At 40.9% G+C, this 12,784-nt stretch overlaps 1 protein-coding gene across 3 annotated transcripts in view; it reads right to left on the bottom strand.

The window, feature by feature from the left end:
* The window catches only part of unkl (unk like zinc finger), a 141,689-nt gene extending 130,243 nt beyond the window's left edge, over window positions 1-11,446 (bottom strand). For all 3 annotated transcript variants that reach the window (XM_043711635.2, XM_043711634.2, XM_043711632.2), the window contains exons 1-2: window positions 11,369-11,446; window positions 10,893-11,102 (exon numbers count right to left, since the gene is read on the bottom strand). In XM_043711635.2, coding sequence (XP_043567570.1) covers window positions 10,893-11,102; window positions 11,369-11,433 — 275 coding nt within the window. In that variant the 5' untranslated portion in view covers window positions 11,434-11,446. The remainder of the gene's footprint in view (window positions 1-10,892; window positions 11,103-11,368) is intronic.
* Window positions 11,447-12,784: the final 1,338 nt, after the last annotated feature.

Below are 12,784 nucleotides of genomic sequence, written 5' to 3' on the forward strand. Positions count from 1 at the left end.
CTTCAAGTAGGTGGAGAGTCAAGAACAAGTGAGCATAGATACAGAATTAAAAATAAAATGCTTTAGAACAGTGGGCAAAAGTGAGAAATGGAATTGACTTTCATGATTAACAGTTGAAGCAAAAAGTGTCAATATTCAAGGGCTGAAACGATGAACAATTGCTCCCATTGACAACAAGTCAACTCACTGGGCAAAATGGCCTGCAACCATTTAATAACTCCTCTGCATTTTTGTGCAGCTAACCAGCAAACATCTTCAACATTGCACATCACAACCATAATTCAAATACTTTTCCAATCAATATGTTACAACTTCAAGAATTTATTTTACATGAAGTCACACTCCAAGATGAACGGAGCACCTAAACAAACTATTGGCTAAAATTTCTCAATTCGTTAAATATTTTGGTATAAATGCATTAAATGCATGAGAATAATTGGCCAACCCTTATACGTAGGTGAATCTCATGACCTCGGCCTGAAGAATCTATTATGGAATGACGGCGTCGCCATACGAATATCACTGGACTATCAGTCTCTAATTAAAAACTAGTTCCAATACTAGTGACCTACTAAACGATTGAATAAAAACATCAGGTGACTCCAGATTTACATTAACATATTGATTCTTGACTGTGCTCTGAAATGGCCATTCAAGCAAAGTTTGTGTCAAACCTGAACAGAGAAAAGGCACCAAAAACAGTACACCCTGTCAAGGCAACATCGAACATCCATCTGGTGGCTTTGTGCCAAAGTTGGGAGCTGTCCAACAAACCAATTATACTCAAGAATCTCACCTCACAGCTCTGACCGTCCCAAGGTGGTGACAATGGCATTCAGAGGGAATTTCTGTGGGATTCCTCAACAGAATCTCTGGACCCCAAGACGTTGCTTAGCACAAGGTCAAATGTAAGCAAGCAAACTTCCTGATTATCTACTGCAACCCAAATGGACTGATGAATCAGTATTCCTTTATGTTGAACACTGTAAAGAAGCACTGATGGGCAAGGGTGCAGAATGTATTAAGTGTCAATCACAAGGCCTCATTACTGCCTCAGCTGGTCAAGTACAAGACAGTATGTTGCAAGATTGGGTCTGCTACAGGTGGTGAGGAACCAAGAAGGAAAAACCTGTTGACCTCAGCTTCATCAATCTACAAGTTCCAGCTGCATCTGAGACATAATCAACAGAAGTGACAACCATGCAGCATATTTGATAGATGTGATGACCATGCAACATATTTGGAGATGAAGCCATGTCTTCACATTCAGCATACTCTTCACAGTACTGTTCAGTACTAATGGGCCAGATTTCAAATCAAGCTAACAACTCAGAATTGAACACCCATGAGGGCCTGGGAATCACCAGAAAATGCAGGTATTCAAACACAAATTGTAACCTCATGACTTGGCATATCCTCCAGTATATCATTACCATCAAGCAGGGATATCATCTCTGATTCAAAACAAAGTGTGAAGTATGTGCCGGGAGCAGCACCAAGAATAACTAAAATTAAGTATCAACCCAGTGAAGCTACAATACAGGACTATTTGCAAGCCAAACTTCGATGGTAGGCAATTGAACAATTAACTGGAGGAAGAGATTCCACAAACATCCTGTCCTGAAAGATGTGGGACCCCAAATATCAATGCAAAAGGCAAGGATGAAGCATTTACTTCACTTCAGCCTAATGGACCAAGTCGACGACTCATTTCAACCTCATTCCAGAGGTCCAAGCACCACAGACACCAGTCTTCAAGCAATTCAATTAATTCGATGTCACACCAACTTATGGTTGAAGATGCTGAATACTGCAAAAGCTAAAGGGCCCTGATAGCTTTCAAACAGTTGTATGAAAGATTATTCGCACCAATATAAAGTACAGCTACAACACTACTATAATGATAAGTGTGTCCCATCAACAAGACACACTGCAATGCCTTTGAAACTGGCAATCTCAACCACCTTGAAGTACAAGGCATCAGATGCATGGGAACATCACCACCGACCAGTCCCCTCCCACTTAGACAAAATCTGCAACTTCCTTCCTAACAACACTGTGGATACACCTATCCATAATAGAGTGTAGTATTCTCGAAGGCAGCTCACAATCACCTTCTTAAAGACATTTTAGGATGGGCAATAAATGTTCACCTGTCCTGTGAAAGAATATGAAACGGACATTTACTTGTGGAGTTAAAATATCAAATCAATTCCCAATGGTTATAAACTTGACAAAAAAGGCACAAATGCAGATTACCAAAAACTTATGCAGTTAGAGCTTAAGAAAAATGTCAGCAAGATCCTTCAAAAAGGACAGGTAGTGAGTGAACACCGAGCCAGAAAAACATGCTCACAAACTTAACAAATAAGTAAGGGAAAGAAGGAGAAGGAGCAACATGCCATCCAAGACTTAAACTCCAGAAGCAGCCTGGAAACAAAGAATAATTGACTTGCATAACGGAAAGGTGGACTTGGATGTTAATGGTAAAAAGTGAACCCTTATCTGCAGATAAGGTCATTGAGGAGCTGTAGAGAAGTGAGGAAGGGATCAAAACTGATTCATTGGGACATCCAGGTGTTATCTGGAGAAGGCACAGAGGCTAAAGATATTAGAAAAGAAGAAACTCAAGGCCTGACAGGGTACAGGGACAGTAGTGTGATGGGCGCAGAGTATGGGAATTAATTGGACACATGGATGAACAAAATCTAAAAGGGCACCTTAAATAAAGACAGAATTAAATTAGGAAAGGGATTCATCAAGATGGTTTGTCAAACAAGGTCGATATTGACAGGTTGAGCAATTAAATGTTATAATGGTGTTAGTCACAGTTAATCACTTCACAAAGTTTAGTTTTTTTTTTATCCTTAGGAAAGCATCTCTGTTTTATGTTAACGTGGCAGTTAATCAACATAAAGTTGCTCAGCCATATAGATCTCATCTCAAGCATGTACTGCTTTGGTCATCCACTCAGACTCTTCCTTTAGTCCCCTTGAACAATCGACATCCTCCACTCTTATTAATCTTAACATTGAACCGGAGTAGCATATGCGACAAAGAACCAGCTTGCCATTGGAGCAGTTCCTCATTGACTGTCAGTTTTACATATTTTTATCCAATAGTCTCCCTATGAATGAATTTTGCCAGGCATTTTGGGGATTTCAGGAGCAAATTTCCCTGCGCCCACGTATTTAATATTGCATTCCTGAGATCCAAGTGCATCTAAGCTGGCGCTTTGTTTGCATTATCGAGGGAGAGTAGTGTATTTGAGTGGTTATATTTTGAGCAGTTATATTTTGAGCGGTTAGATATGGCCCTGGGTGCCCATTCCCATGACAACATGTCCTCCATCTGAATCGCAGAATCCTGGCCAACTATCATCTTTCAATCATCATCACACTGCTATTTGCTCTCAGTGGGATCTTGTAGTAGCCAATTTACATATTTCCTAAATGACAAAGTGAGTCCATTTAAAATACTCGACTTTTGTGTTTTGCGGAACGCTCTGGAACAGCCCAAGGTTCTACAAAACACTACACAAATGCAGTCATTGCCCGAGATGTCCCATTAAAGTTAGATGAGGTTGAGAGGGACACATCTTCACTACTGCCACTGGAAGGTGTTCATCAGAACAGCATCCAGATCAGTTAGAATGAACTCTGTGCCAAAGCAAGACAGCCAACATCAAGAATACAGGCACTTTGAAAACATCATCTTGAAATATATTACAATGACTCTGATGTCAACTATTGGACCGTTGTTTTTGTGTCACTGCATGTGTCAAAATCTACAACCATTCTAATCTTCTCATGTCAGAAGCAAAGGTTCATGAAAATTTTCCCATTTTGTTTCACAAATTCAACAGAAAAGATTTCTGCTTAAACTTCACTTTTTACACCCACATCATGTACATAAATATCAAATTATTCACCATAGCAGGAAGACCAAAATTGAACGCAGTACTCTGAAAACAGCCTAACCAATGTGCTGTACAGCAGCAACGTAACACCCCAACTCCTGTACTAAATGCACCAAACAATGATGGCAAGCATGCCAAACATCACATTCTCCACCCATTCGACCCTCAACTCCACTTTCAAGGAATTACGTACCAACACCCCAAGGTCTCTGTTTGAAAACACTCCCAGGACCCTACAATTAACTTTATAAGTTCTGCCCTGATGTTTTCCCACCTCATATTTATGGACATTAAACTTCACTAGCCGCTTCTCAGCGCATTAACATAGATCAAGGTCCCATTGTACTCATAACCTGCTTGTCCACTCCACCAGCAATTTTGGTGTCATCTGTAAAAGGATGGACAGTGGTTAGCACTGTTGCAGGGACCCGGGTTTGATCCCGGCTTTGGAGAACAATCAGTGTCGAGTTTGCACCTTCTCCTCATGTCTGCATAGGTTTCCACCGGGCACTCCAGTTTCGCCCCACTGTCCAAAGTTGTGCAGGTTCGGTGGATTGGCCATGGTAAATTATCCATAGTGTCCAAGGGTGTATAGGCAGGTGGATTAGCCAGGCAAATGCAGGGTTAAGTGAATAGGCAAGGGGCCTGAGAACTGGGTGGGGTGCTCTTCAGAGGGTTGGTGCTGACCTGATAGGCCAAGTGGCCTCTTTCTGCACTGTAATGGTTCAAGATCATACCTCCTATATTCATATCCAAATAATTTATGTAAATAACGAAAAGCAGTGGACCCAAAACTGATCCTTGTGGCATACCACTATGCCAAAGTTCCAATTTCTCTCCTGCAAGTTCAGTAGCAGCTGTTGCTTTCTTCTGTGACATATTGTAAAAGGTGGTAAAACTGCCACTTGACAACCAACCGAGTTTCTATTTGAATTTCTTTCCCATCACAATCAAAGACCACATGGACATTTCTCCAAACTGAGGTGACAGTGTCATACAGCACAAAGACAGGCCCTTTGGCACAAGCTGGTCCATGCCAACCAAAATGTTTGTCCACTCTAACCCCATTTCCCTGCACTTGGCCCATATCCTTTTAATCCTGTCCAATCCATGTATTTGTCCAAATGCCTTTTAAATGTTGATAAAGTACCTGCATAAACTACTTCCACTGGCAGTTCATTCCATATGCGTAACATTCTCTGTAAAAATAAAGTTGTCCCTCAGGTTCTCTTTTATTCTTTCCCCTCTAGCCTTAAACTGATGCCCTCTAGTCTGTGATTCTCCAACTCTGGGGAAAATACTGAGTGCATTCACCCTCTCAATGCCTCTCATGATCTTATACACCCTTATAAAAGGTTCCCCGAAGTCTCCTATATTCTAAAGAAAAAAAAAGTTCATCTTGTCCAACCTCTCCCTGTAACTCAGACCAGTGGGTTCAGGAAACATCCTCAGAAATGTCTTCTACACTCTTTCCAGTTTAATAACATCCTTTCTCTAACAAGGTGACCAAAACTGAACACATGCAGTCTCATCAACATCCTGTATAATTGCAACATAACTTCCCAAATTCTATACTCAATGCCCTGACTGAAGGCCAGTGTGCCAAAAGCCTTCTTCACTGCCCTATCTACCTGTGACTCCACTTTTAGAGAACTGTGAATCTGAACTCCAAGATCCCTCTGTCCACTACACTCCTTGATAATCAGGAAACTACCATCTCGCTTTTTAAGAGTGAATTATTTGAATTTAAATTTAAGAGGACAACTTGAAACAATCATCTTGTAAAGTTCAAGGCAAGAGATTTAGAATACAGGGTAGGAGAAATTTCAGAACAGGATCTAAACCAGATGGGCTGAGGAGTGGCAGATGGAATTTAATTTAGATAAATGCAAGGTGCTGCATTTTGGAAAAGCAAATCAGAGCAGGAATTATACACTTTAAGGTCCTAGGGACTGTTACTCAACAAAGAGACCTTGGAGTGCAAGTTCATAGTTCCTTGAAAGTGGAGTCGCACGTAGATAGAATGGTGAAGGTGGCTTGGTATGCTTTCCTTTATTGGTCAGAGCACTGAGTATATGAGTTGGGAGGTCACGTTACGGTTGCACAGGACATTGGTTAGGTCACTTTTGGAATACTGCGTGCAATTCTGGTCTCCATCCTATCGGAAGGATGTTGTGAAACTTGAAAGGGTTCAGAAAAGATTTACAAGTGTGTTTCCAGAATTTGACATGAGGGAGAGGCTAAATAGGCTGGGGTTGTTTTCCCTAGAGTGTCAGAGGCTGAGGAGTGACCTTATAGAGCTTTATAAAATCATGAGGGGTATGTATAGGATAAACAGAGAAGGTCTTTTCTCTGGGGTGGGGGAGTCCAGAACTAAGGGGCATAGGTTAGGGTGAGAGGGGAAAGATTTAAAAAGGGACATAAGGGACAACATTTTCACGTATATGGAATGAGCTGCCAGAGGAAGTGTGCAGGCTGCTACAATTGCAACATTTAAAAGGCATATGGATGGTATATGAATAGGAAAGGTTTAGAATATATAGAATATAGAACAATACAGCGCAGAACAGGCCCTTCAGCCCTCTATGTTGTGCCGACCTGTGAACTATTCTCAGCTCGTCCCCTTACATTATCCCAAAATCATCCATGTGCTTATCTAAGGAGTGTTTAAATCTCCCTAATGTGGCTGAGTTGATGTTTTAAAAAATTCTCAAGGTCAGGTTCGTAGGAGAGTAGTCTGACACAGAACAAACGACCAAGAGGCGAGTCTGCTAGAATATGAGCATTTTATTCCCCGCAGCGTCGCCACAACCAGGTCTCATACTTACAACGGGTCTGGCTTATACTCACTCTACATGTTACCGGAACTGGGAGCCGTCAGTTCTCGTAGAGCGGTTGCCAACAACCCACGCTCGGCGGTTAAACGTAACCCCGGAGCAGACTCACCGAACTGGAGACTTTTCCAGCTGATATACTCTTTTCCAGATATAAACATTCATGTGAACAGCAGAGCAAGGCTAAAAAACACATTCCATTCTGGTTACATACAGATAAGAAGATTCACACGGGGAGGTGTGTAATAAGATTCACACGGGACTAAGCAACACCTCCATTCCGGTTAGATTCACACATGTATTGGGACATAATTTTTAACCGTTTCACCACATTCCACTGCTTGGCCCAATACATGTGTTACATTATGATTCACACATGTATTGGGACATAATTTTACACCACAGTTGACTACATTAGCAGGTAGGGCATTCCACGCCCTTACCACTCTCTGCGTAAAGAACCTGCCTCTGACATCTGTCTTAAATCTGTCACCTCTCAATTTGTAGTTATGCCCCCTCGTACACACTGACGTCATCATCCTAGGAAAAAGACTTGCACTGTCCACCCTATCTAATCCTCTCATTATCTTGTATGTCTGTTTAGAGGAATATGGGCCAAGTGCTGGCAAATGGGACTAGATTAGGTTAGGATAAATGGTTAGCATGGACGAGTTGGACCGAAGGATCTGTTTCTGTGTAATGCATCTCTAGACAATGGAATTACTTTGAGGGTTAATGATGAAATAGCAAACTCAGTTTGGACAGCTGTGCAAAAGGAACATGGGAACAAGGCAAGTAAATGTGAATAGAACTATTTGACTGCTTAGCAGACACTGGTTGGGCTGAACAGCCTAATTTTAATTGGTGGCCATGCTTGCGCCTGCCAAGGCGCCGAGATCCAAAATCGCCCATGTATTGCTGTTCAACAGCATGAGATAGCCCATTCTTTAAACAGAGAAAGGTGGACTTTTAAAGAATCAAAATTTTGCAAACAATGTAAGTTTGTACTGCAACAAAATATTAGTCCTGGTTGAAGGAACTGAAGCATTCCTTTGGAAAACAGGTATAGGCACAATCAGCTGATGTCAAGATTAGAGTGGTGCGAGAAAAGCACAGGTCAGGCAGCATCCAAGGAGCAGGAAAATTGACATTTCGGGTAAACCCTTCATCAGGAATGAGGCTTCATTCCTGATGAAGAGCTCCTGTCCGAAATGTCGATTTTCCTGCCCCTCGGATGCTGCCTGACCTGCTGTGCTTTTCCAGCACCATTCTAATCTTGACTCTGATCTCAGCATCTGCGGTCCTTACTTTTGCCTACAATCAGCTGATGTCCTGCTTCTGTATTCTAACAATTTTGTTAGATGTATTTATTGTTCGATGGTATATTGCATGTATAAATTAAAGCAGAACTATTCACAGTTGTTTTAAAAACTTTCTTAATAAATCATCACAATGACATACTGTAGGCCAGAGTACAAATTCAGTCGCACACAATACTTAGATGGCAGTTCAATATAAAAATCAATTTTTGCTATCAAAAAAATAGACCAAATCAAATCAAAATCACTCGTGTCACTACATAAATAATGAACCAAAAGGAATTAAATTGGAATAAAAACATATATGGAACAGGTCCACAGAGTTTGATACAATCCTTTAATAAATTAAAATAATTTGTTGCCGATAAAAAGATTCGGGTTTAAGCAAGTCAAGACATTTTACCATGAAAAATGAGCAATGTGCCATCCCACAGTTCACCCCTTCCAAACTTCGGATCATCCAAAATAAATGACCAAGCCCTTGTTCATTCACTGACTGGCTCCCAGTTAGAAATTCCTTAATTTTACAATTCTCATTCATTATTTGAGTTCATTCCACGATCTTACCGTCTCCCATCACTGCCATCTCCTCCAATCCCACCACCCTGCAATACCTGTCCTCTTCTAATTCTGGTCACTAAAGCAATCCCAATTTTAACTGTTCTGCCATTTGGAAGCTATAACTTTAGCTGCCTAGTTTCCAGAAATTCTTCTTGAACCTTTTTCCTCCTTAAGGCATTGCCGAAAATCTACCTATTGGACCAAGCTTTTTGCCATTTGCCTGAAAAATCAAATGTAGCTCAGTGTCAAATTTTGCTTTCCACACCCCCTTTGGGCACTGTGATACATTAAAATCGTTGTACAAATATAAATTTTGTTGGTGGTATATGTGAAGGTAAACATTCTGAACTTTGAGTGTCCCATCCTTTCTTTAAACATAATGCTCTGCAAAAATTAATTTCCAGTAGCTTTTTCCACAAAAATGAGCAGAGACCCTATTCCACAGTAATTAGCAGAAAGCTTATAAATAAAACTTGAAACTGATTAAATGTAAAACTTTTTTTGAACTGATACTTTACAGCAAAACAGAATGGCATATGCTAGCCATTATAAAATGTCTGACCTATTTAAAACATTCAACTCAATTCCCGTTAACATTTATAAAATTTTTCAAGGGTGATATTTTCAAAGGTTTGGTCTGAAATTAGTTATTTAGATAGTCTAGTTTGACAGAAGGTTTTGTCAGCATAACCTAACATGTCACTGCAAAGGATCCAAATAATATTTCAAATAAGTTCAATCATCTCAAAATTTGCTAACATTTCAAATATATTCAAAAGGTATTTAGTTTGTGCTTGTCACAAATAGTTTGCAAATAAATCACAATTTCAATAGCCATGACTCTTTAAATGGATGTGAAGCAATTTAGGACATCCTGAGATTATGAAAAACACAATATAAATTTCCTTGCTACATATTTCCAGAATGGATTACTCCAGCTAAGCTCTGAAGCACTATGTGAGTCGTGAATGCATGACATCTCACCAAAGAAACCCTTGAAGGTTTACATCAGTTTACGAATTTATATTTGATTAACATCTATCAGACTCCATGAATGTTAAAACTTTGAACTTCAGAAAAAAAAACACCATTTCAAATTCTAATTTATACAGCTAGGGTGCAGTCTCCATTGCTAAAATAATTACCTATAAAAAACATTACAATTAAAATATGATGACTTCATTAAACTTAAGCATCAACATTCAAAAAATGTCAAAAGCTCCAAATGCAATATACATTTATATTGCACTATCACACAGGAAATGTAACATGAGAATTAAAGAGGCACAAGGAAAGAAACTACAGCAAAAACGAGAAAATAGCTGTCATGGCTAAATACAATAAAGAGAACCACACATGAAAAGAACTACTGCAATCCCTTTATGTCAATGTTGCTCAGGGAAAGAAAATCTGACTATAACCTCTCTGATCTCTCACCACATGGTATAGAACTAACTGCATTGAAAAGTGATGATATATAGGCAAACTGTTAATTTTGATATTTCTTTTAACAGAAAATGTTAAGAAGCCTAAAGTTTAAAGAAGTCTTACAAAACAATAAATTCTCAACTACAAATAATTTACAAACAAGAATTCCTCCCACAAACTAAAAAATGTATACACGTAACTCTGAAAATATCAGCCTGATACCAGGCAAACAAAAAGATACTGAAACCAAAACTATATACGTTCTACATCTCAAGTTTCATCTGTGATCAAAAACTATACGTACATTGCCAAACATTTAGTCACGTTGAAACAAAACAACTCCCATATCTCAACGTCTAGCCTTGAAAGTTTGCCACTGCAAGCTTACCTCTATTCAGTCTATATCAAAGGTCGCTGCGAATTAAGTAATGAATAATTTTAAGCAATGTTAGGTTCGTTATCTTTAGATATCGTACGGTTTCGCATCGAAGTAACTACATTTCCAGAATTTACGAATCCGCTCTCCCAGGACTCGTGCATTGAAATACAACCCCAAGAACATGGGGACTTAAGGAAGATGTGAACTCCAGTCTCCACACGAACCAACATTCAAAACAAATATACAATATAGTGAGTCTCCCGCTCAGTCCGCGGCCCACTGTATATAGCTGTGACAGGAGTGAGTTATCCTCAACTACAAACGTTGCCCGCCAAAACAAACACCCACAGCCTTCGGCGACAGGAACACAACAACCGAGGGAGCGAATTCGGATTCATCTCCCCATTCTCCGAAAACACCATCCGCCAAAAAGCAACACCCATTCGACTCACTCGTCTCCGTCCGGGCAGATTCCGGTTGTCTCGTCGTATTTGGTGCAGTAGACGTCCGGGCTGTAGTTGAAGGTGCCGTCCCGCCGCCTGATGGGCCTCCGCCGCCGCTGATTGAGGAAATGCCAGTGGAAGCAGGTGAAGGGCCTATGCTGGGCGCACTTGTGCTGCAGGAAAAGTGGGCATTGCTCGGTCCGGAACTCCTTCAAATACCTGAGGGGGAAAAAATCCCCGAGATTAGCAGCTGTCGGTTGGGCCGGACAGGGGATCTGGGCCTGATGGGCCCGGGGCCTGGGCTCCGCTCCGTGCGGGGGAGGGTCGCTGCTCCGGGGCTAAATTAAATGGTGGGGGCGGGGGGGGGGGTGGTGGTAAGGGTGGTTGGTGCACTTTTTTGCCGTTATCTTTTTAGCATCGGGCAAGTATTGGCTTGCGCTGCATGCAGTGGCGGTGAAACTGCTGCGGGCGGGATCGGTACTTACGTGTAATGAGACGGTTTCTCCGTCTGAGGAGAAGCGCTCGTCGCAGCTTTCGAAACCGACGGCATTTTTAGTCAAAACAATGGACTGCGCATGCGCAGCACGGTGCGCACTGGGTAATTGGCGGGACGGTTCAAATGTTTGTTCAGGGACATGTGGTTGTACTGTAAATATTTTCGAATGGACCTGTGTCGAAGTGTTCTTTTGGAATACAGCTTTGAAGCAAGTGGCATTTGAACCCCGACCTTCTCGTCCAGAGATAGTTACACTATAACTGGAGCACAAGAGCCCTGACGTTTTGGATCATCTAACAACCAACAAAAGACCCTTTTTCGGGGGGAGAATTTAATACTTTCACTTAGTTTTTTTTTAACGTGAAGAATCCATGGATTCGCCAGGATCCATGAATAGCATTTATTTAATTTTAAGGTTAACTACTCTATGAATAGGAAGGGTTTAGAGGGATATGGGCCGGGTGCTGGCAGGTGGGACGAGACTGGGTTGGGATAGATATTTGGACGGGTTGGACGGAAGGGTCTGTTTCAATGCTGTACATCTCTCTGACTCCTCGTCCCTTTTTTGTAAATCTACTCCGTATAATCACAGATTCAAACTGAAGGCAAATTTAGAATTGATGCTCACATGAAGTATTCCTTACATTAAAATAGAGACTAACATCTAAAGTACATGTGCTGCAAGAAGTCCTGAGGGTATGAATCACGCTGCAGAAATGCAAGTCTTGTAACAATGATTCCGTTTTTGGAATGCACTTCCGTGCCGCTCAGAGGTGGCAAATTTCAGTGTCGAGTGACAGTGTCCGTTATTTCTAAATGAATTAACAAATTGAACAAATAGCTTACCGCAACAAAAATCAGCTTTATATGCCCTCGGACCTATCGAAATCTCAGTCCCGACTTTCAAAAAGAAGTTACTCCAGCAAAATTGCGTCTGTGTTGTGTGGTCAGCTTCAGGAAAATGTAAGTGACATTATTAATCCACTGTTCTGTTTCGACCGCAGCCTTTGTTGACATATAATAAACCTAATTTAACCAGTGAATTGCGGCTGCGTTCAAAGTGGCACATCCCACTCCTTCGATGAGTCAGTAGGTTGTCATCCAATGGCTAACTGCAAATAAAATCCTACGATGCAATAATATTGCAAACCTCTTCAGACAATACTTAGAAATGAGGTGGTGTTTGTTATTCGATAAACCATTTCACTACTATTGAAGTACTAAAAATGTCAAAAGGGTAAATAAGCAGGGAAAACGGTTTTGTTGATTTCGCTGAGGGAAGAATATTTCGAATTCCAGGAGAATTCTATGATCTTCGAACAATACAATGGGCTGACGCTTTAAATGTCTAGATTAGAATTGGTGCTGGAAAAGCAGGAATGTCGCCGAGGCACCGTATCCTGAA

This window comes from Chiloscyllium plagiosum, unplaced genomic scaffold (genome assembly GCF_037043375.1).
Source record: "Chiloscyllium plagiosum isolate Xiang-an unplaced genomic scaffold, Cpla_swu_hap1 HiC_scaffold_20, whole genome shotgun sequence".
Classification (NCBI taxonomy): Eukaryota; Metazoa; Chordata; class Chondrichthyes; order Orectolobiformes; family Hemiscylliidae; genus Chiloscyllium; species Chiloscyllium plagiosum.